The following is a 25,448-nucleotide window of genomic DNA, read 5'->3' as shown; positions in this document are numbered from 1 at the left end:
TTTCTTTCCATTTTGCTTCATTACCAACCCAAAGGGAGGAAACATTACACTTGTGGCAGCATATACATTACAAATTTGTGAAAGACCCCGTTCTTTTTCTAGTTTGAATGGTAGGTTGTCTGTGCCTAGTGCTATGTGGGAAACACACGTGACTAGTTAAAACTCACAATTAGAAAAAAAAATGGTTTGACAGATCAAACCATTTTTAAGCCATGTTTTTGAGTTATTCCATTTTAGAAATTGTATAAGTTATTTGGATGATGAAAATACCAAGATAAAGATAGACAAATATTTAAATATTTATTAATTTAGGATATAGTTCATATGCATTAAAAAAAAAAACAACAACGAGAAACCTCTCCCAAACAAATGATTCCTGACTTCTAAAAGCATACTGGGAAGTTTGAGAAGAGGAGAAAACATTCTGGGGATGGATGAGATACATTAAAGTGAGGAGTTAACATTTGCAGCTCAGAGTGCAGCTTCCGAAGTCACTGCCCCCTGGCTCCTGTTTTCTAGCTGTGTTACCTTGGTGAGTCACTTTATCTCTGAATACTTCCATTTCCTCATCTTACTGAGAGGCTCACAGTAGTAAGGATGCCATAGATGTGAAACAAGGACAAAGTAAGTCAGGACATTCAAAGTTATTAACACCATTGTTATTGTAATGTTAACAATAAAAACATTTGACTACAAATTAAATGAATGTTATAGACAGTAAGTTCTATAGTTTTTTTTTTTTCTTTTTTTCCTTAAAGAGGGCAACATAGATTAGAATAGTTGAGAACGGCCTCATGGATAAAATGATACATGACCTGAATTGGAAACCCAGACTTATGAAGTGTTAGAGATGAAGTGAACCTAGAGATTTTCCACCCAGGATCTCTCTATTTGGTGGATAAGAATAGCTCTTATTTGTATAGTGCTTACTTTTTGGTGGATACTCTTCCAAGCCCTTCACGACAGCCCTCTTTAGTAGAAGCTATCATATGCTTTTTGGGGGGTGAAAAATTGAGGCCCAGAGTAGTTAAATGGATTGTGTCTTGTCACATGGCCACCAAGTTCCAGATCTAACTCTGGAATTGACACTCCTAACAATAACCCTACACTGTTACAGATTAAGCTGAGTGCCAGAAATAAGGTGGTTAGGGCTAAACAGTTTGCCCAAGGTGACAAGAAGTTAGTACCCAAGTAGTTAGTCATAGAAGTGGAATTTGATCCTCCTTGGTACCTAATTTTCAGTGTACCTGTTTACCACACCTCAGTTGGCTCTTCACTATTTGTGTGATTTCTACAGTGATGAAGGGAGGACCAATTAGGCTGGATGAAGACCAGGTGTTAATTGCTGTGAAATAGGCAAGTGCATTCTCTGTCCCTCCAGAGAATGGCAGCAGCATTTGGAGATAGAGATGTACGTGGGCTCATGGTGGAGATGAAGTCTGATAGGTCAGAGAAAGTCAAATTTTATGGGTCAGCAAAACTCAAGCAGATGTATTTCGGGTTTATCCTAAGAACAAATGAGCCAGCCTGGAAATTCCTGAGCATGAAATTTGATGTCACATTATTGAGGAGGAGAAAGTGGAGAAAAAAAAACAAACGGGAATAATACATTTTTGGGGGGAAGCAAATATGTTTTAGCGTATAGGCACACTGTAGTTAACTGTATTTAAAATAAATAACACATAATGCACATGTCAGAAATTTTATAATTATGTTAGTGTAATCTAATGTGGTAATTCAGACAAATGTTTACTGGCCAAGAATTTATGCATGCATTGTAAGGGAGGACTCCTTTTAAATCATGCTTTATCTGATTTAATTTTTACCCCTGTGCACACCCTCAATTTACAAAGCTTCTATTAACTTCAAAGGGCAAGGAAGAGAATGCAAACCAGGCCTATTATGTTTGTGATCACACAGTCGTTTTGCAGGTGGTATCCATGTGTTTCTCCAAAGTTCATTTCTATTTGCACACATGGAAGGAGAGCAGGACTCTTTCATCTTCATATTTTTCTCGTTTCTTGGAACTATCAATTACAAAGGGAGGACTGTATAAATCTTCTTTGTGTGTTTAAGTGCTAATATAAGCTGTTGCATATATCATCTGGCTACGGTATTTGACACACCTACTGGTCACCTTATACGCAGAGTTAAAGAGCAGACCCATCGGCAGAGCTCTGTGTTCTAAAGAATTAGAGTGTATTTTAGAATATGAAAGTAAAAGGAAATGTAAAAATCCCATTCTACACATGAGTTTCCTGCATTGTGTTGTGTTGGTAAGCCATTAATGGGCTTGGAAGAATGCTGTTGTCATTGTTTATCATCCTCTTTGATCACTGAATTATAGAAAAATGATGAATCTTGTATAACTGGTGACCTATAGCAGGCCTTGTAATATCTGTTCCTTCACATGGGCATGCTGGTAACATCTGAGAGTCTCGAAAGGCTAAATTTAAGTAGTGCTTTAGGTTGACAGAGCAGTAAATATAGTTTTGACCGTTTAGAAGAAAGCAGTTAAACATGAGACTACATTGAGTGTTTGGATATACCACTTCACTGAAGAATAGAGATCCATTTATATACACCTTACATCTAAATTTTAAAAATCCACAAGGATTAGTGACTGTAATATTTAAGTGAAATTTATGTGAAAATCAAATCAAATGTAGAATTTCCATCCTAGTTAGAGTGTCTGTATACTATGAATAACGTAAAGACTTGCATGGTGCAAGAATGAGGAGGATTTGATGTGCAATTTTGATGTTACCACAAAATGCTCTGCCAAAGACAGAAAAAGATTTGTAATCCTCAAATATTATTGCCTTTGTGCTGCGATTTTCTGTTTCTGATAACACCTGTACAACACTGCTACCTAGTTATGCTCTTTATTTTATGTTTAAGGTAGTAATCTAATTTCCCCTTATTTGCAGTTAGCAGCTCAAAGTAAAAAAAATATATACATTGGAATGTTGCCATGACATTACTGTTAGGGAGCCAAATTTGGTAACTGGTGAGTTTTCTTGATTCCCATCAGACAGGGCTTGGTTCCTGAAGGATCACAATGATCTTACTATGAGGAGGTTTCTCTTGTTATGTAGTCTCAAGAATGCACTTACGGGATGGTGCAGTGGAGAGGCTCTAGAGTCGAAAAAACAGAAACAGGCATCTTTTGAACTACTAGCTAGGAAGTTACAGCAACAACTCTATAAAGTATAATAAAAATTTAAGGATCATTTTCTACACACTTAGGAAGCCTTTCTGGAATACTGTAAATAGAGTGAAAATGAAGAAAATGTCTTTAGTTACAAGTCTATATAATTAAAGAATAGTGGCATCAAACTTGAGTTTGTATTTTGAGCTAGTCTAATAATTATATATTCCTAGATCCATATCAACTAAGTCAAATATAATTGTAACTTTATATAAATCTGTTTTAATATAAATTGGGCTGCAAGGTAGAGAAATCAGACTTAACAAGTTGTATATCCATGATTAAAGTACTTCTCAGTAACTGCTCATTGTAAAGTTTGTGGAGGTGGACAAGAACAGTCTCTTCAACTTCTTATGAAATGCTGTTATCTGACTTGATTCATTTGTGATTTATAACTCCCAACTGTTATGCCAGTTAAAAATTGGAGATGTGTTCCACTAAGAAAAAAAAGATAATTTTTAATCTAACGTATAACACCTTTTTAAGAAGAAGCTTATCTTCAAAGGAAGCAATCTATTAAGAAATGAGAATGTCAAGAAATCTCAAAAGTTACTTACCAAATGCTAATATATTTCTAAAACTCTGTTCCAGTGACTGTTTTCTTGAGATTATATCCTTTAGCCATGGAAATGTGATCTGTGTATACACGATCATTCATATTTGCTTCGTGCAAAACACATTGTATGGTGGATCTTACATGGTATCTCTTGACTGTTCATTTCATGGCTGTGGTTAAGCCTATCCATAACTCTCTGGGTTGGTTTTCTTTATTACCATTCAGTGGTTTGTTTCTTGTTTTGTTGGTGAAGGCTGGGCTTTGTGTCATTAGAGGCTTTTTATGGTTCATTATTCTGATATCACTCTTGAGCTATAGGTGTTTTTAAGTTAATATTGTTAAGAAATGGCACAAAGGGCTTGATTGGCATCTGGAGGTGATGATGGTGTTGTCACAGTTGAGGAAGCAAACATTGGTACATAGCAGTGAGTCTTTGTAAGAAAGTCTCATGGACTTGTATGAGAAAGTTTGGTCAACTTCAGTATTACCTGCTGTATGAAGAATGAAGTGCACTTTTCTAAATAATATTGATGGATTCCCCCCTCCTGCACACTGATCTATTTTAAGACTATTTTGAGGTTAATAATGTGGCTCCTAAGTCATAGTCTTTACTATTACAACTCTCCTATCTCCCATTTCCTTTTGGGGGGGGGCTTCTTAATCTGATACATTTAAGTGAACATTTTTAAAGATGGGCAAAACCCTTTGGGTAGAAGCTTTTCCGTAGGAATGGTGATTCCTCATGGAAATTGCTCTAATATACATTGAATTTACTATTACAAGTCATTTTTAAAGAAAATCCAAAAATTTGTTTTGGGGAAGAAATTATAAAAATTTTGTGCCAAATCGGTAGTCGGTTCAAATAAACTGTTTGTAGGATTTACCATAGCTCGTATTAACAGCTTTAACAATTGAGGCCAGGTGACAGATAATTTCTTTTTAAGAACAACGTGTTTATTGTCAGGAAAATTGCAAAGTGTCCTTTGTAATTATTCTATCATTGTTATTTTGGCAGCCTGTAAAGTTTTATTGGCATTTACTGAAAAGGTACTTTTTTTTTTTTTTGGCACTAGCCAGCTGGCTTTCTTTTTTTGGGCAAACTTTTCTAGCTCTGGTATTCAGAACATATTTTCAACTTTGATTGTCTACCAGTGGGATCTTTTTGAACAAGGAGCCAAGTGGCTAATAATAACTGAATTGATCTCAATCATGTCTTCAGTAGTGTGACATCAGAATGCTGCAGGTGTATTTCAGTATTGGAGTGTTGCTTCTTTCCTATCCAGTGGGTTATTTTGGTACTGAAGTACTGAAGAGGTCAATTTAAGGTCATGCAAATTACAGGCTCTTTTCACATACGGCCTGGAAGAAAAATATGTTGAAATTATGAATGAAAAGTGAGTAGTCACTAACTTGAAAGAAAATAGAATTTTCCAAGCAGTGCAGGTTCACCAAATGAGGGGGTACATATTAAAACAAGGAGAGCACAAATATTTGAAGAAGCCAAACAATAATAGAATTTTATTGGATTTGTGAAGGAGGTGTGCAAGTTTAGAGTTTCAGTTGGCTTGGTGGTGGTATTCACTCTCGAGGCCATGTACCATTTTTCTTACCTCTGGGCTTATTTAAAGACTTTTTCAGATCATGTTGATGCGTGTAAATGACCTCTAAATTTAGAATTCTATTGCTTTAGTTCTGAAGAACACAGGAATAAATTCATTCAAGCAAGTATTTGTATCACTACTTACTTCATTGCTTTTAAAATTATACCGGATACAATAGTTATACTTTATTTCATAAAAATCTTACTTGGTGGAATACTTGTTCTTAGTGAGTGGAGCTTACAAACCCTAGAAACTGCTGGTCTTTTTAGTAATTATTATTCCAAAGTGATGACAGGCATATTAGTAGTTGGCAGTCTTCTTTGGCAATGAAATATTATCTTCATTTTGTCTTTTCATGTTAGCCTGGTCTGTGGAGTAATGAGTGTAAAATTGTAGGTCGGAGCCTCCTGTGTTTGTGATTTAAGAAAAAGGGAAAATTAAAGATCATGTTTATCTCTTTTTACTTCTTAGTAAAATATCTCCGGATGTTTCCATCCACATTGATTCTTCTCTATTGTGTATTATCTGTCTACTTCTTTTTTTTTTTTTTTGTATCAGTGGATTTCGAGTAATAATATACTTACCCCACCCCTTTAGGTTTTTTTCCCTGAACTGTTTGTTAGAGATCTAGATTGATAGTCTCCAGAGGGTGGTTTGGGAGAGAGCAGAGGATGCAGGATAGAGGATGCCCACCTTTTACATGTTCTTCCTATGGGAAGGACCTGTTTTCACGGTCACACGGTAGTGAAGACAAAGCACTCTTGGTGTCTGGGTATTGTGCAGGGCCCATCTGTCAGAGCCTTCCTCAGAACTTCTTCATGCTAGACCGAGAAACATCAGGTAGTGATGGGCTCTTCCAGCCTCTCATCAGCTAGGAATAGTAAGTACTGCCCAGTCTTTTCCAAATAATATTCTCTATTATTAGAAAGGAATTACAGAATGACTAGGCAGGGAAGTAATATGTACTTTTGTAACTTTGTGGGGCTTACAGAGCATCCATATTAAAGCGAAGTGAAACCATTTCTGCCCACAAGGTGTTTTCCATGTTCATCAAGATCATAATTAGGTAGTTTATTAAGTGGAGCAGTTTTTGAGCGGTACGGATTTGGTTGGGCATCTTGCTTCAGAACTTTACTTCATTTTATTCGATCTGTTTCTCAAATAGCTGCAGCTTGTTCAGGTTTTATTCCTGCCAGTTGGATATGAAGTGCTGTATGTTTGGGCTCACTGTACAGAATTTGTTTCCAAAAAAATAGTGTCATGCTGCTTTCCATCTACTGGACCAGTAGGGGTAGGAAGATCTGATTTGAAGCCAGTGCAAAATGCAAACTGATTAGATTTGGTTTGTTCCTACATTAGGCCTTCCTTTCCCTGTTCTTACCCTTCTCCAGATGGAAGGACCAGTTTCCTCCCAGGGCACTTCTCTCCTGGCAATTAGACTGTGAAGATGAGGATCGTTTAGTGACGCTACTGCTGAAGTACTGTTAGAATAGGATGGGGCTTTACAATTTAGAGGAATGAATCGATACATTTTGTACTCTCTTTATTTTTCAATTAATGGTGCCTGTGATGCTTTTAAAATTAGAAATAGAACTTTCTTTTGATTTCTGCTTTTTGTTTTATTAATATAATAATATATTGTATCAGCTGGGAAGTAGGTGGTCCATGAAACACCTTTTAAAGTATCGAGCGTTTTAAAATGCTGACATATTGCATGTACACCTTTCTAATGTGCATTATGTACCCTCCCTTCTTGAATATAGTGGATTACACCTGATTTTGCCTTTTCAGGGTGATTAAGGCTCATGATTATAAATTTTAGTGACTGCTATTTGCTAAAATGCAGTAATGCCCTCAATTATTAATGAAGTATATAGAGTTCTGTGTGGCATAACTCAGAATGTTATGCCCTTTGAATTCTTGTATCAAATCTTTACATTTTCCTCTTCTCTCTGATTAGTAAGCAGGTACTTACACCTGGACATTAAATTTTAAAGCTACAAGGAAAGATTGCCTCATCTAATGCCTTCATTTTATAGGTAGGAATGGAAGCCTGGGAAGGCTGTACAGTTTATCCATGAGCACACAGCTAATTACTGTGTGCTCATGGATAGCATGTGAGGTAGGAACTAGGTAGATATTACAGTTGACTCCTTAACAACATAGGGGTTAGGTATGCTGAGCCAGTGCACAGTGGAAAATTCATGTATAACTTTGACTCCCCCTCCCCCCACAAACTTAACTACTAATAGCCTCCTGTTGGTTGGAAACCTTATGATATTCGTCAACTAACACATATTTTCTTCTTTTTTAAGATTTTATTTATTTGTCAAAGAGAGATGGAAAGAGAGGGAGCGATAGAGAGAGAGTACAAGCAGGGGGAGCAGCAGAGGGAGAGGGAGAAGCAGGCTCCCTGCTGAGCAGGGAGCCCGATGTGGGTCTCGATCCCAGGACCCCAGGATCATGACCTGAGCCAAAGACAGATGCTTAACCAACTGAGCCATCCAGGTGTCTCAACACATATTTTCTGTGTTTTATGTATTATATACTATCTTCTTACAATAAAGCTAGAGAAAAGGAAACATTATTAAGAAAATTAGAAGAGAAAACACATTTACACTTCTGTCCTGTATTGGTCAAAACATTCACGTGTAAGTGGACCTGCACCATTCATCAAGGGTCAACTGTATTTGATTCCTAATCCAGTGCTCCTTCTGCGAGGCCACCCTGTTTGCTTTTTCTCTTCTGTCGGACCGCCTCTTCCTCACAGATTCTTCTCCATGTATAATGGTTTTGCTCTTGGTGTGTAATTGATGGGCACAAAATAAAATTGGGAACAGGACGACATAGAAGAAGTAGGGAAATAATAGTCTGTGGAATGGAAGTCATGTTCTTGCGGTGTCACTCTACTTCCTCAAGTCTTGCTTTAGCCTCTGGGAAAGGAAGTGGTTGAACTCATAGTGGTAGTAAGTAACATTTACTGAGTATTTGCCATGTTCCAGGGACTGTTCTAAGTCTTCATGCGCGTTACTTCACATAATTCTGACACCAACCCCAAGAGGAAGGTCTCGTATTACATAGGGAGAAACTGAATCACATAAGCAGTTACTCAGTTCACCAGAAGTCATTTGGCATGTACGTAACAAAGCCAAGATTCAGCCTCCGCACCCTTAACTGCTCTGTTCTTTTGTTTCCGACCTGTGTGTTCTCTTCTCAATGTTACGGGTTTGAGTGATGGCAACACCGAGTGCTCATAATATTGAGTACTTCCTGTTATACTTTCTACAGTGTCTCATTTAATCATATCAGCAACTCCATGAGGCAGGTGTTATTAGTAGCTCCTTTTTTTTTTTTTTAATAAGTGAAGAAAGTGAAACACAGAGAGGTTAACTGGCTTGCCCCTTCTTCTAGCTGGTAAGTGACAGTGGAAGATTTGAAACCGGGCAGATATCAGTGTCTCTTAGCTCTGCCACTATGCTTTATTGCTGGAGAAGGAGTACTTGAGTATCTAAGACACAGAGTAATGGGAGTTTTATAATATTTTTGTTGTTTAGAGGTGGGTGTGTGTGTGTGTGTGTGTGTGTGTGTGTGGAAACACATGCACTAATGGTTTCTTACCTATGTGTTCTCTAAAAAGTAGGAAACTGGCATGCCAAGGATATAAGTGAGTGAAGTGGATTTCGTGCAAGAGATAATAGGGTGTGGAGTGGTGGGGGGGTGGTGGGGACTGCAGCAAATAAGAAAACACAGAAGGAGCAAGTGATACTGGTACTGATACTCAGCCAAGTCTTGCCCTGCTTTTCAGGCTGGAAAGTGGACTTAGTGCTGCTGGATATTGTGTTTTTTCCTAGAGAAGCCAGAAGTTTGGATTTTTAAAACAGAAAGAGATTTTGAAGGTGATTTTAAAAAAGATCACAAGAAATTATTTGAAACCATTCCATGAGCCAAATGGAAACATTGGCAACCTCTGGTTTAGATCATCAGGACTGGTACATAAATGACCTTCAGACGAGTAAGAGTAACTGGCTGCATCTCTGTATCAGTGCTATTTTTTTTATTATGTTATGTTAATCACCATACATGACATCATTAGTTTTGATGTAGTCTTCCATGATTCATTGTTTGCGTTTAACACCCAGTGCTCCATGCAGTACCTGCCCTCCTTAATACCCATCACCAGGCTAACCCATCCCCCCACCCCCCTCCCCTCTAGAACCCTCCGTTTGTTTCTCAGAGTCCAAGCAGCAAAGGCCCAAACCCAGAACATTTGTCCATTCTTTTCTGCCTATTAAGATGGCATAATGGCACTCGGCAACGTAGAGAAAGTTGAATTATTAAGTGTATTTTTTTTCTTGGATGCAGATATTTTATTTATTTTTTTTCTTTTTTAAAAAAATTTTATTATGTTAATCACCATACATTACATCATTAGTTTTTGATGTAGTGTTCCATGATTCATTGTTTGCGTATAACACCCAGTGCTTCACGCAGAACGTGCCCTCCTTAATACCCATCACCAGGCTAACCCATCCCCCCACCCCCCTCCCCTCTAGAACCCTCAGTTTGTTTCTCAGAGTCCATTATCTCTCATGGTTCGTCTCCCCTTCTGATTCTCTCCCTTCATTTTTCCCTTCCTACTATCTTCTTTTTTTTAACATACAAGGTATTATTTGTTTCAGAGGTACAAGTCTGTGATTCAACAGTCTTACACAATACTTTTAAGAAATAACTGTCTTTTGAGGCTGTAACATCATCAGAAGGCTTTACTCTGTAGATTATGAGGATTCCTGGCTTCTGACTTCAGAACCGCTTTCCAAGTCTGTGGACTTCTGATTCTGGATGGGGCTGTGAGGTGTAGGATCGTTCCCAGACTTTGTCAAAGTACATCTCTTTTATTCAGAAGTACTCTTGGCTGATCCATTCAGGATTGTCTGCAATAGAGTATGTAGTAACCGAGATGGATAGGAGTTTGATATTAGGAAAAAAATAGTTTGGGAATGCCTGGGTGGCTCAATCGGTTAAGCATCTGCCTTAGGCTCAGGTCATGATCCCAGCATCCTGGGATCGAGCCCCATGTTCCTGCTCCCTGCTCAGTAGGCAGTCTGCTTCTCCCTCTCCCTCTGTCCCCTGGCTCGTGCTCTCTCTCACTCTCTCTCTATCTCAAATAAATAAAATCTTTAAATTAAAAAAAAATAGTTTGAGACCTTCTTTCGAGAAACTCATGGTTTCTCTAAGCTAAGTCCTGGTTTTCAGCCTGCCCAGGAATTTCCTTGCAGGTGCTGCATATTAACTTCCAGGAGCAAGGTAGGACAGATTGATGACCATTTGCCATCTAATAAACATAGCTCCTCTTTTTTTAATCTTTTTACCCAATTGACTTCTACTTGTGATTTCTTTAGTACAGTGGTTTCTGAGTACAAACCCTAGCTCAGTCCCTAAAACTGGACCATACCTAATGTCCTCTATAATCCAGAAACTCTTAAGATTCATAACAAGGGTAAGAGTTTCCCTTATTTTGCCTTTGTGATTACTACTAAGCCACATCTTATATATTGCCAAAATAACATCAAAGGGCAGACTAGGTTTGGGATCCAGGCCAACTGGTAATATTCCTTTGAAAACATTGTATCTTTTTTTTTTAAATAACTATCCCACTTAAAGAATATTATTTAAGAAAAAATAAATATCACCTTGCTAAACTGTGGTCTAAATTCCTGTCTTGGAAATATTATAGTTGAATGTATTTCCAGAAGCTGCAAATAATGGAAAATCATGAAAACTCGAATCAGGGTCCCTGTCCTTAAATGTGTTTCAGTTTGCATTTTGATAGCAGTTTAGAAATGTTATCGCTTGTTTTGTCACAGACATAATTCACATCTTTCTTCAGGCACTGTAAACAAGAGAAATGGTTTAATGGCCCCATAAAGGCACTCTGCTGATATCTGAGATTAGGCCCTTTAGTAATGGATGTTGGTGCGCGTATGTGTGAGTGGTATGTGTGCACAGTGGGGGCGGGGAGGGCCTGGAAGAGGTAAATGTACTGGAAAAGATTCTTTGAGAGGCTCAGATGCAGCAGAAGTGCCTTCTGTTTTTCTGGGTCTTGGAAGATGGATTTACAGAACATGTGACTCTATTGTCTTTATTTGTATACAGGCCTTCCCCTTTGCTTCTGGAATTTAACCGAGTACTAATTGAGGTCATTGCCATCCATTTATCACCTGAAATTGAAATGATATTAACTCAAAGTGAATGCTTTTCATCTAGTGAGTGTATTCCCAACTACATATATTTGTGTAAAAGGCTGCATGCATTTTTCATGCCATGCTTGTATCTGGTCTGAAATAATCTAATTTATGTATACCATTTATTTTTTTCCACTTTTACAGAGTTGTTGTTGTTTTTTAATTTGCTGCTATGGCCAAGTGAAAGGTTTTTTTTTTTTTTTAACAAGCACTTTAGTGTCCACAAAATGATTTGTTTTGACTTTCTCAGTTATATTTTGTAGACAAGTGTAAAAAATTATATGTTATACATAACCATGGTTTATATAAATGCCTTAAAATTCCTCAAAGAACATAAATTTGTATTGTTCTAGAGGCTGAGTATCATGTCATTTTTCATCATCTTGTTTGTGTATACCCCTATAAATTTGCTACATAAGGCTGCACACTTGGTTTTGAGAGTCAATATAAACAAAGAGTTAATAAAGTAAAATCAGTTGGCCTTTATTAACTAATTTACCTAAACCTTATCAGTAGCAGGTGTCACTATTCTACCTATTCACTTTTATGTTTTCTCTCTCCTCTTTCAATATATACCATAATCTCGCTTAATCTAGAACAGGTGTCAGCAAACTTTTTTTCTGTAAAGAATCAGAGAGTAAATGTTTTTTTAAAAAGATGTATTTATTTATTAGAGAGAGAGAGAGAGAGAGAGAGAGAGTGTGTGTGTGTGTGTGTGTGTGTGTGTGTGTGTGTGTGTGCGCGCGCGCGTGCGCGCACACACACGCAAACGGTGGAGGGGCAGAAGGAGAGGCAGAATCCTCAAGCAGACTCCCTGCTAATTCAGGAGCCTGACATGGGGCTTGATCCCAGTACCCTGGGATTCTGACCTGAACTGAAATCAACAGTCGGACACTCAACCGATTGAGCCACCCAGGTGCCCCCAGACAGTAAATATTTTAGGCTTTGTAGGTTGTGGGGTTTCTGTCACAAATACTCCATTGTAAATCAGAGCAGCCCTAGACTCTACCCCAGTGAAAGGGTGGGACAGTGGTCCAATAAAACCTCATTTACCACAACAGGTGGGAAGCCAGATTTGATCCATGTGCTGTAATTTGCCAACCCCTATTCAGGAACATAAAGCCGACTATTCTAAAGCAGAATTTTTGAGCAGATCAGAAATCTCAACGTCAAACTCCAGGAGACTCTCATAAAGGCTCTGTATTCCTAAGTCAGTTTTGTTTAAGAGCTACAGATTTGAAAATGTTTTTTAAAGGCTACAGATTTGATTCAAAGACATAGTTCTTTTTAGTGAAGAAGTAATTAAAATGTGATGGGTTTCTCTTCCCAGAGTAATTGTTTTGTACTCATAGAAATTGCTCCTCTGTTTCACTCTTATGATAAGGATTGCGAGGAAAGCAGAGTGAAAGGTCAGAGTCAAGGCAACTTATCACTGTAATTATATCCACTGTCCACATATAGAAGGGGACCCATCACTTGTGACATTTTGGTTATCAGACTCTAGGGGAAGCTTTAGATTCTGGATGGCAGCATTTTTCCTTAGTGGAATATGAGTGGTGTGAATTTTTAAATGCTTTCGATCACAGTAATAAATTGAAAGAAAGCAGAATGCCTAGAAGTAGGAATGAATACTCTGAGAAGTGTTTTGGATACAAGTGGCACGAATATATTATTAATGTCATATATGTATAAACATGCATTCCACACACATGAATTAATCAAACTTAAAGGAGACTGGCTAGTATCTTTGTGAGAGAAAACACTTTAAAAAACTAAATAAAGCTCTAATTGGACTTTTTTGAGTTCTTGAAGGTAAGACTGTGTCTTACTGTTCATCCTTGCTCTATACCTTTATATTCTGTCTCCTCTCAGAACCTGGCATAGTATCTGGGCCATAGTAAATGAATTAATGAAAGACTGAACGGATAAATATCTGATAGGAGGTTCCAGTGGTGCTTCTACATGAAGGAAATAATAATTGTGTTTATTCAAAATAAATTTGAATGATGCGCTCAAGAATTCAAGAGTTGTCACCAGAAGTCTAGGGCTCTTTATTCTTAACCTATTGTAAGTTAGTGCTAGGTCTTGGGAGAGATAGTAAGCTTAGCTTTTTTATGCCTTTAGGAAAAAAATTGCAGAAGTGGAAGATATAATAAAGGTCCTTTTGTCTTGACTGATGAGAATTAATGCAGTAGGTGAAGATTCTTTGAAAACTTTGTAATACTTTGTGAACTTGAGGGTTTTTTAAAAAGCATTGTAACTAATGTTTTCTATTGTGATTCTAAATTCAACCACAGTTCAGTAAGTCACACCTATAGTTGAACATCTTATCTTTCTTTAAATGTATCAGAAGATGACATGCTCTTCATTCGAGAAATATAAACAGAAACTCAATGTATAGATTAAATTGTTTATTCTCCGGACTAACATGAACCAGCCTGTTAAAACAAACATGGTCTGTTTTCAATTTAATGGTACAAAAATGTTCTAATGTCATGATTGTTTAGGAGATTATTCTCCTATGAGTAAATTTTAAAGTCCTTATCTTCATCCTTATTTTAAGGTGTTCAGATGTAGCTTGAACCAAAGACATGGTTATATGTCAGCATTGTTGCTCTATGGAAAGGTGGAGGGCATTTCTCTGCTCCAGCAGAATGAGGACAAGATTTTTGTCTCTGTTCTAGAATGTAGACAGAAAAAAAAAAAAAAGGAAGCAAGATGGTACCTCAAAGTTCATAGTTCTAAAATGAAAACAATTATTAATTTAACCAGTACTTTACGATGAGTACCATAACCCCAAGTAAACTTATAAATTAAGAAGTGGTTAAGTTTATTTTGGAAGTGCACTTTTAAAAGTCCTGGTATTTTGGGGCTCTTAAATTTAACCATTAGAAGAACTCAGTCATCATTAGTCAGCCTTAAGATGTGGTTTTAAAGGTCAAGTCTTCATCAAAGAAAAAATGTAAGATGCAGTTCTTGCGTGTTCTTTCTGCTTCTCCTCCTAAAGATCTGGCTGTCGGGAGGAGCTGGGGGTCATAGAAGTTTGCATGGAAACGCTTCTGAGGAATGCCTGAGGAAGACTGTAGATTTCATAGATACATTTTCTGAAACTGTGGGAAGAAGTCAGGGATAAAGATACAAAGTAATATTATTTGAACTATTGCTTCTTTGTAAATGAAATGAAGAAGTTAACTCACTCGATTTGACACACTGGAAGAAGGAAAGATTCACTTTAATTAAAACTACCAACAATGCAGACACATGTCGTTCCCTGTTTCAGACCCTGCAAGGACCGTACAGTAAGTGAAATGAAATGTACCTAGCAGCCTCGGCAGCAGGCTGGAGCTGTGTTCAGTGAAAGTAATTTAATTAGTGTTGATCATGACTCCAGATGATGGTGATTTGATAAGGAATAATTTAGTACTTAACAGCCTTTTACATGCACCAACTCCATGTGGGAAGGTAAAGCAAATTGCACAAAATGAATGTGCTGCTTTCACTTGTGCCTGTGCCAGTGAGCTGGAAAACTGCCTGTTAGCAGACTCTCAGACTCTCAGCCCGGTGAAGGAATACCCAGCGCGTTCTCGGCTCAGCCCGCTCTGGTGGGAGTCTCTGTACCATCCTTATTTAAGAATAAATAAGAGAAGTCACTTTTGTGATACAGGATCTCTAGGAAGCAGGGAAGTGAAAATGGGGAAAATAAAGTCGCCTGTGGTTCTTGTGCAAAACGTTAGAGATCTTCAGGTTAGCTTCTTTTTTTCCCCCACAGCAATTAAAAATTCCAAGCCAACTCAAATTCATTGGATTACTTATTTGTCTTACAATTAGAAAAAAAAAATCACAGTTCCAAGGGCCCATGATGATTAAGAGGCCCACACACGTTGCATGTGTTAGAGACACATTGATGTTGTGGAGTTATGTTAGGAGTAGGGAAGCCCAAAACCTCTGGATTTGGAGAACCTGGGAAATCCTCAAGTGTGGGTATCTACTGAAAAGAAAGACATTGTTAGTTTGTTTTTTTTTGTTTTGTTTTGTTTTTTTTAAGTCTTTGCAAGTACTGGATCTATTTCGGTGCAGCACACACTGGATCCAGGTATGGATAAGCATCACAGTGGATTTGAAGTTAGCCCAGTTATGAAAATCACCTAGAAATTTTTGTAAGATACAGAATCCTGATCTATAGCCTAGCCTTAGTGAATCGTCATTTCTGGAAGTGGTGTATTTTTTTTTGAAGATTTTATTTATTTATTTGAGAGAGAGAGAGAATGAGAGATAGAGAGCACGAGAGGGAAGAGGGTCAGAGGGAGAAGCAGACTCCCTGCTGAGCAGGGAGCCCAATGTGGGACTCGATCCCGGGACTCCAGGATTATGACCTGAGCTGAAGGCAGTCGCTTAACCAACTGAGCCACCCAGGCGCCCCAAGAAGTGGTCTGTTAGTTTGTTAGGGCTGCTGTAACAAAGTATCACAAATGGAGTGGCTTAAAAAACAGACATTTACTGTCTCACAGTTCTGGAGGCTTGAGGTATAAGATGGGGGTGTTGGTAGGGTGGTTCTGAGCGCTTGGAGAGAGAAGACAGTCCACATATCTCTCCTGGCTTCTGATGGTTTGCTGGCAGTCTTTGGCATGCCTTGGCTTGTAGAAGCATCGCATCATCACTACCTTCGTCTTCATGTGGCATTGTCCTCTGTGAGGGTCTCTATATCCTAATGCTTTTTTATAAGGACATGAGTCATATTGGATTAGATTCCACCCGAATTGACCTCATCTTAAACTAATCTTCTCAAGAAGGTTACATACTGAGGTGTATTGGGGTTAGGACATCACCATGAATTTTGGAGGGGGCATAATTCAACCATAATTCAACATCTGAGGTATGGGAATCCCTGGGTTTTTTTGTTTTGTTTTGTTTTTTTTGTTTTGTTTTGTTTTGTTTTCAAAAGTACCTGGTTAAATTTGATGATGGGTCAGATTTGAACATCCTAAGTTTAGGGATCAACTTGCCTCCAGTAGCATTGTGGGGATCCTTGCATCTCTTCATCTGAAGTCAAGTTAGGGAGCTCATGGAGCCAGTCTGAAAGCAATAGTGCTCCAGATAGTGTCTCCATTAGGATGGATCATGCTTTTTCTTTTAAGTGAATGTCAGTAGACACTTTGATAGGAGGCTACTGTTAGGCTAACAACCATTTGTGATGGCACCCCCGACTTGTCATTCCTCCCCTGACTCATCTGGAATCATTTATCCTATGAAATTAAAAACAAAACACACTTCCAAGGACCCGTTCTCAGATGTCTCTGTTGGAACAGGAGGCCAGACATATTCAAATATTTTAAGTCGTGTAGCATTGCTTGATGCCCCTCATTTTTTAACCTTTTAGTTGAGATATGCATTTGTGATAATGTAAAATTTTAACTGCACAGTTTGGTGAATTTTACATATGTATACATTCATAGAAGTGCCACTCAGAGCAAGGTATAAAATATTCCCAGTACTGTAGCAGGTTGCTAGTGCCCTTTCTCAGGAATTAACACTCGCATTTACCAGCAGAAGGGAATTCTTTCTCTCATTCAGTTTGGTCTGTTCTTGAAATTCAAATGCTACATACTCTTTTGTGCTTGACTTTTTACTCAACTTCACATCTATATTTCTTTGTGTGTCAGTAATTTGTTCTTTGTTATTCCTGAATAGTATTTCATTGTGTGAATATGCCATGAATTATTTACCCATTTTCCTGCTAATGAACATTTGAGTTTTTCCAGTTTTTGCTATGTTGAATAAAGCTGCTATGAATATTCTTAGACATGTCTTTTGGTGAACATATGCAGTCCCTTCTCTTGGATATATACCTAAGAGGGAAATTCCTGGATCATGGGGTACATTTATGTTGCTGCCTTAGTGGATACTGCCAAAAAGTTTGCCAAGGTGTTGATATCAAATTTATACTCCCAGCAGCATATATAAAAGTTCCTGTTGACTCTAGGTCTTCTTCAAAACTTGGTAATGTCAATCTTTTGCAGCTTAGCCATTCTAGTGTGTGTATAATGATTATCTTATGTGGTTTTATTTGCATTTTCCTGATAAGTAAAGATGTTGACCACCTTTTTACATAGGCTTTTTGTTGTTCATTTGTTTGTTTTACCATTTGGATGTCTTCTGTTATGAACTGCCTGTTCAAGGCTTTTGCCCACTTTTTTAATTGGGTCATTTGTTTTGTCCTATTAATTTGTAGCAATTCTTATGCTGAATATGAGCTTTTTGTCAGGTCTTTCTATACAAAATATCTTGGAGTCTGTGGCTTACACTGTAGTCTTTTAATAGTGTTTTTGATGAAGAGAAATTCTGAATTTCAGTGAAGCATAATTTGTAGGTTATTCTATTTTATGGTTAGTGCTTTTAGTGTCCTGTTTGTTAACTGCATTCTCCCTCATGGTCCTAAAGACTTTTAAAATATACTACCATTGGATATAGTAGTCTCTGATGAATCTGGTATTTTGATAAATAAGATAAACTTTGCATCATACTGTATTTTTATTAGTTCCTGAGGTCTCACCTACTTTTATTCATATGACTTAGATCCGATTTCTCAGGTATAATGATTTGGCGCTACTATGAATGACAAACTGAGTTTTCGATGTGTTGCTGCTGTTTTTTCTTAGGAAAGTGTAAAACCCAATATGTAATCCAAAGTGCTAAACTTGGGCATACACATTTTGCTGTATATGTTCAAAGAAGTAGTAACTAGTTGAAAACTATTTGTTAAGAAAGCAACACATGTATGGTCAGTGATTTCATCATACAATATTTGTCATTCTAAGAAGCAGCACACACACACACACAGGCAGAGAATTTTCTTACACTACTTTAAATCTTTTGTGGATTTTTTCACATTTTAAAAAGTTTTTATTGTACAATTTGGAATTTAGTTAAAAGGAAAGAGAATAATATAATGAACTCCCACCTACCCATCAATCAGCTTTTAACATTTACCAGTATTTTTCTAATTTGATTTCTCTCTCATACATCATTTTTCTAGACTATTTTAAAGAAAATCCCAGGCATCTTATTATTTTCTGCAAATACTTTATGAATCTCTAACTTTAAATCTTTTTTGTGTGTGTAATTGCCATTCCATGATCACATCCAACAAAATGAACAATAATTTCTTCAATATCTAATATCTAGTTCATATTTAGATGTCTTATTTGTCACCAAGTTGCCTTTTTATAGTTGTTGTTTTTCAAATTAGAATCCTAACAAGACCTCATGTTCTTAAATCTCTTCTGTCTCAGTGGATAATAAATTATAACTTTCTGACTTGGTAAAGTTAAAGAGCATGAGTACCCTTGACATATGAAAATACAAGTAATTTCTCCTTTGTTTCTGTTCCTCTACTCTCTACTTTAGGTATGTTAAACTCACAGTGTATCAAGAAAATATTTTGAAATAGACCACCCAGTGGAATTAGTTTATCACTATCTATTAAGTTTTTCTTAGACAACTAATTTAGGTGAAATTTGTTTATCTCTTTGGCAAATGTATATTCTACAATGTTTCAGATGGCTCTTGAGTACCATAGAACATTTCTGTCAAAATTATGTACATATCCAAACAAATAGCATGTATTTGCCTATAGCTTGGTAGCTCTTGATATCAAATTACTATGTTAAATTATATATGACGTTCAAACTAGTACAAGTTTATAATGCTGTCATGTCACAATCAAGATTGAATGGCATCATAAATCATGAAGTTTCTCTTGTCATATCTTCCTTTATAGAAAACAGTATTTTGTGTTTTAATTCCAGTTCTTATAGGAGTTAGAATAAATCTCCAGAATGTGTGTTCTTCTTGTGTTTATCCCTTGATTAGTAATATTTGTGCATATCGTACATGAAAATAAAATCCATTCTCATGTGCACTTTCCTTTTTCTTTTTACTAATTTTCCATTTATACTAAAACTTCTAATAAGATCTTTAATAGGAAAAATAATAAAAACATACATAGCGTTATTTATTTATTGGTTTTAAAGCTGATTCTTCCCAAACATACATATTTCCTCTAGCCTTCATATTTTATATGATGTTTATATTATATTAAGCGTTAATGTAAGTATAACCATTAAGTCACATGAAAAATGATAAAACATTTGATATAGAAAAATGTCATTTGACAAATAATTTTCACATATTTCTCACATTTTATCTCATAACTCTGGTGAGTAGATAGGCAGGTACTTTTACCTTTATTTTATAGATGAACATTGGCCTCAAAGATTTTGAGTTTTTTGCCCAAATTATCATCAGTTACAACTGGACCTGCATTTGGATTTTCTTTCTTATAGTCCAGTTGTCATTCCATGAAACCATTACTCTTCATGGGCTTGAGATATTTTCCTTTCAGTAATGCTGAAAATTGTGTTCCAGTCCTCACTTAATTCTTGGATAATTAGTTGAGGCTTTTCGTCTTTAATCACTGGAAATTTTTTGGAAATGTTTTCAAAACTTTCTGAAAACTGATCTTTTAGTATTATTAATAGCAGCTAAGCAAATTATAAGCAATTCACTTTAAGTAATGGGAGTTCAAGCATGCATTTGTTAAGCAGTGAAAGCAGAAAATACAGGGATTCTCTAGAATCTTTTCTTCCATGAAATTCATTAAATGTGATTTTTCTTTTTCAGTATGAAATGTTAGTGGCATTTTAACCAAGAGAAGTCGAACAGATGACTTAATTCCTAACAACATTTCATTTGTGTGGATATTTTGTTTGTTTGTTTTCTAGTGGCTTTTCATGGCCTACCACTGAAAATCAAGAAGGAACCCCACAGTCCATGTTCAGAACTAGGCTCTGCCTGCAGTCAGGAGCAGCCCTTTAAATTCAGCTATGGAGAGAAGTGCCTGTATAATGTCAGGTAAAGCCATCAGATGTATAGCGAGGGTGGTGGTTCTTACTAAAGCAAAAAATCCGGAATAATATCAATTCTCAAGTTCTGTTTTATCTGAGTTATATCTTCAGCACATAACAAGCTCATTAGCTAATGTGTTTAGCTGAACTCTGAAGAACCGTACACCATCCGATCAAACACTTTTAGAATCATTTTAAAGCAATAATTTTCATCCAAATCGTTAGTTGCTTTTCTACTGTAGTGATGCATCCTGGGTTTGAAAAGAGGGTCTTACTTGGCATGAACAGCTATTGAAAGTTCTGATTAGAATGGATGCATTATGCACTTTAGATAGAGTCTGTAGAAAAAAATGAAACATTTGGCAGGTCTGAGCAGTACATTAGTTATCTGACAGGCTTTGCAGATGATCTATAAGATGCGTTCATGGAGAATTGCAATAAAGTTAGTATTTTATAAGGCTTAGTACAGGCTATTATCTATTAAAAAGCCAGTTGTTCCTTTTGATGATAATAAAGGGTGGAGCAGTAAAATTACTTTGTTCATTTGTTAGAAGATTTGATAACATATATGTTCATTAAAAACCCTTCACAGTAAATTGCATTCTGTTACTTTTCATATTGGCCTCTAATTGCATGAGGAGAAGTTGGCTCTGTATATTGAGTATCATTATTCTCAATTACAGTAGAAACGTAGTTCTTAAAAGGAGCTCATTTGGAAACTTATAAAAATGATTACAAATATTTGCAGTTTTAGAAGTTAACATAGATTCAAGTTCATATACATTATGATCCAAAAAAGTGTTCTGTATTCTCATATATTTACAGCATGTAATGTTATGTCCAAGATACCTAAGATTCAAGAAACTTAGATTTGTGCAATCTCATGGCAGCTGACCAGTGTTGGGATATTTTATTGCTATTTGTTCTTGCAAACTTGTCTTTTATATCTGCTTTTCTATGAGGATCACCAGAGCCTGAAATTATGAGCCAGCTCACTTGAAACTGCAAAGCTTTTATTTAAAAAGATCTCTTGTAGAAGCCATTAAAGCACACTGAGTTCAGTTAAAATCATGTTGATCAATCTGAGTTTTATTTATAGTGTTTTTAAATTTTGCATTTTCTCTTTAAGAGTACTGTATATTCACAGAATAGTTATTTAACATACTGAAAAATTTCAAGTTAATGAACCAGATAGGTAAAGAATTGTCATTGCATCTCAGCATTGATCAGAAGTGTGATTATGAAATTGCATCTGCTTTGTATGACCTGTCTGACATTCATAAATTAATAGTAGACGAATCACCTGAATATTTTGAGGTCCTTCTTGGGACCAATAATTTCCACAGTGATATATGGATTAAACCCTAGTACTTCCATTTCTGTATGAACAATATAACTCAATACAGTATTTCATGGAGAAAAAAAAGTAGTGTCCTGGGGCAGAAGATAGATAATTTTTTTTCTTTTTACATGGGAATAAGACAGGCAAACTATTTTGTAGAAGAAGGGGTTTCTCATTCAGAAATATTGGTAAAGGAAATAGGTAGAACCAAACATAATATGAGTACTGTTGACTTTGCTTTAAAGCCAACAGTTGACTTCTCTTCACTTATGTGAAGTATTTTTGCGCTTGGATGTAATTCTGTGGTATAGATGTAGCAACTGAATAAATTATTTCAGAAGTTAACCCAAAAAGAGTGTTTCTTTTTTAAAAAGGAAAAACTATGTATTGATAATCACTCTTTATTTAAAAGATATATTATTTTAACCTAGAAATACCTTTCTTATTCAGAAATTTAAGTAAAATTTATTCTTAGTAAAATATTTTTTAGATTATAAAAATTAGTTAAATCATATTCCCAAGAGGAAATGCAACAAAGGAGAGCAACTTAAATCCATAGTATATATAAAAACAAGCTTACTCATTTTATTCCTTGGTAATTTTGTTTAAAAGTTAGACTATGACAATAGGATTTTCTTTTTAAGAATCTCATTTTGTACCTATTTTTTTTTTAAGATTTTATTTATTTATTTGACAGAGAGAGACACAGTGAGAGAGGGAACACAAGCAGGGGGAGTGGGAGAGCGAGAAGCAGACTCCCCGCTGAGCAGGGAGCCCGATGCGGGGCTCGATCCCAGGACCCTGGGATCCTGACCAGAGCCAAAGGCAGACGCTTAACGACTGAGCCATCCAGGCGCCTTTGTACCTATTTTTATACTCCAAGAAAGTTTAACTATATCAGAGACATTTTAATTTGCCTCATTACTCTTTATTATCCCATGTGAGGAAGTTAATGCCAGGCATCATTTATTTCATATTAAAAAATGAAAATAAGACGAAAGGATTGCCTTCTTAAGAATTTTATCATAAATAAAGGCAAGCCAGGATTGGTCTCCATCTTATGAAACTGAGGTTAGTGTCTTGTTCTAAAATCTTATGTAATATGGAACAATGATAGTATCAGAAATATTTAATGATTTAGAAAAGATCTATCCAACTTGCTCAAGGAAACATACCAAGAATAGATACATCAATAATTATTTCCATAGTTCCAGTGCTGTCATAGACAGTGATTTTTCCGTATACTAAGTTGTTTGGGTAGGTATTAAAATATGTGTTTTATATTTATGCTAATACCGAGTTATATATTAATTATCCTATTTTCTGTGTAAGTGGTGGGTGATTCTGCAGATTACATGTTTTAGGATTATAAAAAAACCAATACTTACAGAATTCTCACTTCCTTATGACTTGAGCCTAGAATATTTTTTGCTTTTCTTGGGTTGGAAGAAAAATTGTTTAATCGTTCCAAAGAAACAGATGTTCTCTTCTGTTTTGTTCCTTGGGTAGTGCCTATGATCAGAAGCCACAAGTGGGAATGAGGCCCTCCAACCCCCCAACACCGTCCAGCACCCCAGTATCCCCACTACATCATGCATCTCCAAACTCCACTCACACTCCGAAGCCTGACCGCGCCTTCCCAGCTCACCTCCCTCCTTCGCAGCCCATACAAGACAGCAGCTACCCCATGGACCACAGGTAAACTGCAAGTACTATATATTTTTTAATGTTTTTAGCATCTTGGAAGAAAGGTCTATTACTAATTCCTAAGACCTATGGCAGATTTAAGGTGAGCATATTAATTTTGCACATCTTTGCAAAATATTTTTAGAAAGAGCTTGCCCTATCCATAGTTACAAATAATTTGTGGAGAAGGTCATTTATAAACATTCCTTTTATAAACATTTAAATTGGTTGCTACAGTGGAAAATTAATCTATATACCGGCATTTGAACATTTCCCTTTCGCTTTGCCTGAATTAAATTGCCTCACTTAAACTTTAAATCAGATCATCCCATTTTTATGAGCATATGTGTGTACTTGTTCTATAAAGTTAGGAGACTAATTTTAGTAGGTGGCTTATGGAATTAGGTTCTTTACCTTAGATTGAATGGTTTAGCTGTACATAGTTTTGCAGAATAGAACTTATTTGATTAAAACTATTTTCCATCCTTTCCAAGTGGTGAATATTTAATGGCAGTAGATGCATGACCCTGGACACTGAGAATATAAAGTTAAGAGATGGAGACTGAATTATTATTCCTTAGAAAGAAGGAAGGCAAGAGCCAGAACGTGGAGCTAGGGAGCATGCTGTGGTGGATAATTCTGGACTCGTAGAGATGAATTCATATTTAAATAAAATATTAGAGTACCTTTAGCACTTTTAATAATACAGCTTAAAACACAGGTTGATTGTATACAGCATCCTTCCTTTCCCTTCTGCCTTTTAATTATATGGAGCCAGTGGTGTGCTGGGAAGGGTTTAACGGTGGGCCTGATGGGAGAAAAGCCCAAAGACGTCATCTATGGCATTTGATACGTCTGTGATGTAAATATTCCAACTCGGAGCTATCGTTCTGACAGCTCTGGAGGTGGAGTCAGAAAGAGATGAGTAGTAGCAACACAGCTTTATTTAGTATTTCTACCATACAGATAAAATGGACGTGAGCTCTGGAACACAATCAGTAGTAATATGTAGTAAAATAATTGGCAAGGGATGAGTTTTGAGTACCTATCGCCTTTGTTTTAATACAGTATTTAGAAAGTTATAAATTGACGTCATTTAATTCTTAATAATCCTGTGTTTAACAATTGGCTTGCCGTATTTCTGAAAATTTAACAATAAGCCAGTGCAAACTGGCTCTGACACACCATTATAAAAATAACTTAGCCAAAGGAATCCTCTGGATCAGCAGAGGAAACCAGAAGATGTGTCACTGGCAACTTTCTGAAAATACGGGAGGACTCAGATCTACTTTTTATAGGTTACTAATGTGACTCAATCTCAGATTCAGTTAACTCTCTTTTGGTATGATGGATAAGATTAAAGCAGTCTTTACAATGTGCAACTAAACCGTATCTTTGCCACCTTTGTTTCCATCACTGAGTCCTTTTGTGCTTTGGTTATGAAATGCCTCCTATGATCATTCCCTTCTCACTCCGTAGACTGGAGACCTTGTCAGACCGTGATGGTATGTGCATCTGTGTAAACAGTTTTGTAAATACAGATGAAAGAAATCTTATTGCAGGGTGGGCCATTGAACAGATGCACATTGTGCAGGACTGGAAGGGAGGAAGAGTACAAACAAAAGCAAGTCCTCTTTTGTCCACTTGCAGTGACTTCCCCGAGTCCCCCATTCGTGAGCCTCTCCCACTTGCAAGCTTGTGTTGTCGGCTGTTTGTGTGGAGCAGTTCGGGAAGGTGACTGCTGAACAGGCAGAATGCCTGGGTTTCGGTGACCTAACGTGAGAGGCTTTAGCCAAATCCATTTTAGCTTCTCTACTTGAAGTCAAATATTTGAGACTGAGAACAGCCGGCCCGGAACTAGAAGAGGGAAGCTCGGGGTCTTTTCCCACTGCCCCCCACTGAGTTTT

The 25,448-nt window shown here is 36.7% G+C and overlaps 1 protein-coding gene across 1 annotated transcript in view; it reads left to right on the top strand.

Moving 5' to 3' along the window:
• Window positions 1–25,448, top strand: part of ETV1 (ETS variant transcription factor 1) — an 88,892-nt gene that overhangs the window by 27,229 nt on the left and 36,215 nt on the right. Inside the window, exons 7-8 of the mRNA XM_028119148.2 lie at window positions 20,391–20,520; window positions 23,365–23,553. Of these exons, the coding sequence (XP_027974949.1) occupies window positions 20,391–20,520; window positions 23,365–23,553 (319 nt within the window). The remainder of the gene's footprint in view (window positions 1–20,390; window positions 20,521–23,364; window positions 23,554–25,448) is intronic.

Source organism: Eumetopias jubatus, unplaced genomic scaffold (assembly GCF_037043125.1).
Source record: "Eumetopias jubatus isolate StellerSeaLion01/CBP00866 unplaced genomic scaffold, mEumJub1_p1.0 scaffold_14, whole genome shotgun sequence".
Taxonomy (NCBI): domain Eukaryota; kingdom Metazoa; phylum Chordata; class Mammalia; order Carnivora; family Otariidae; genus Eumetopias; species Eumetopias jubatus.
Note: the sequence above shows the minus strand (reverse complement) of the source record. Positions and strands in the feature narration are given on the sequence as shown.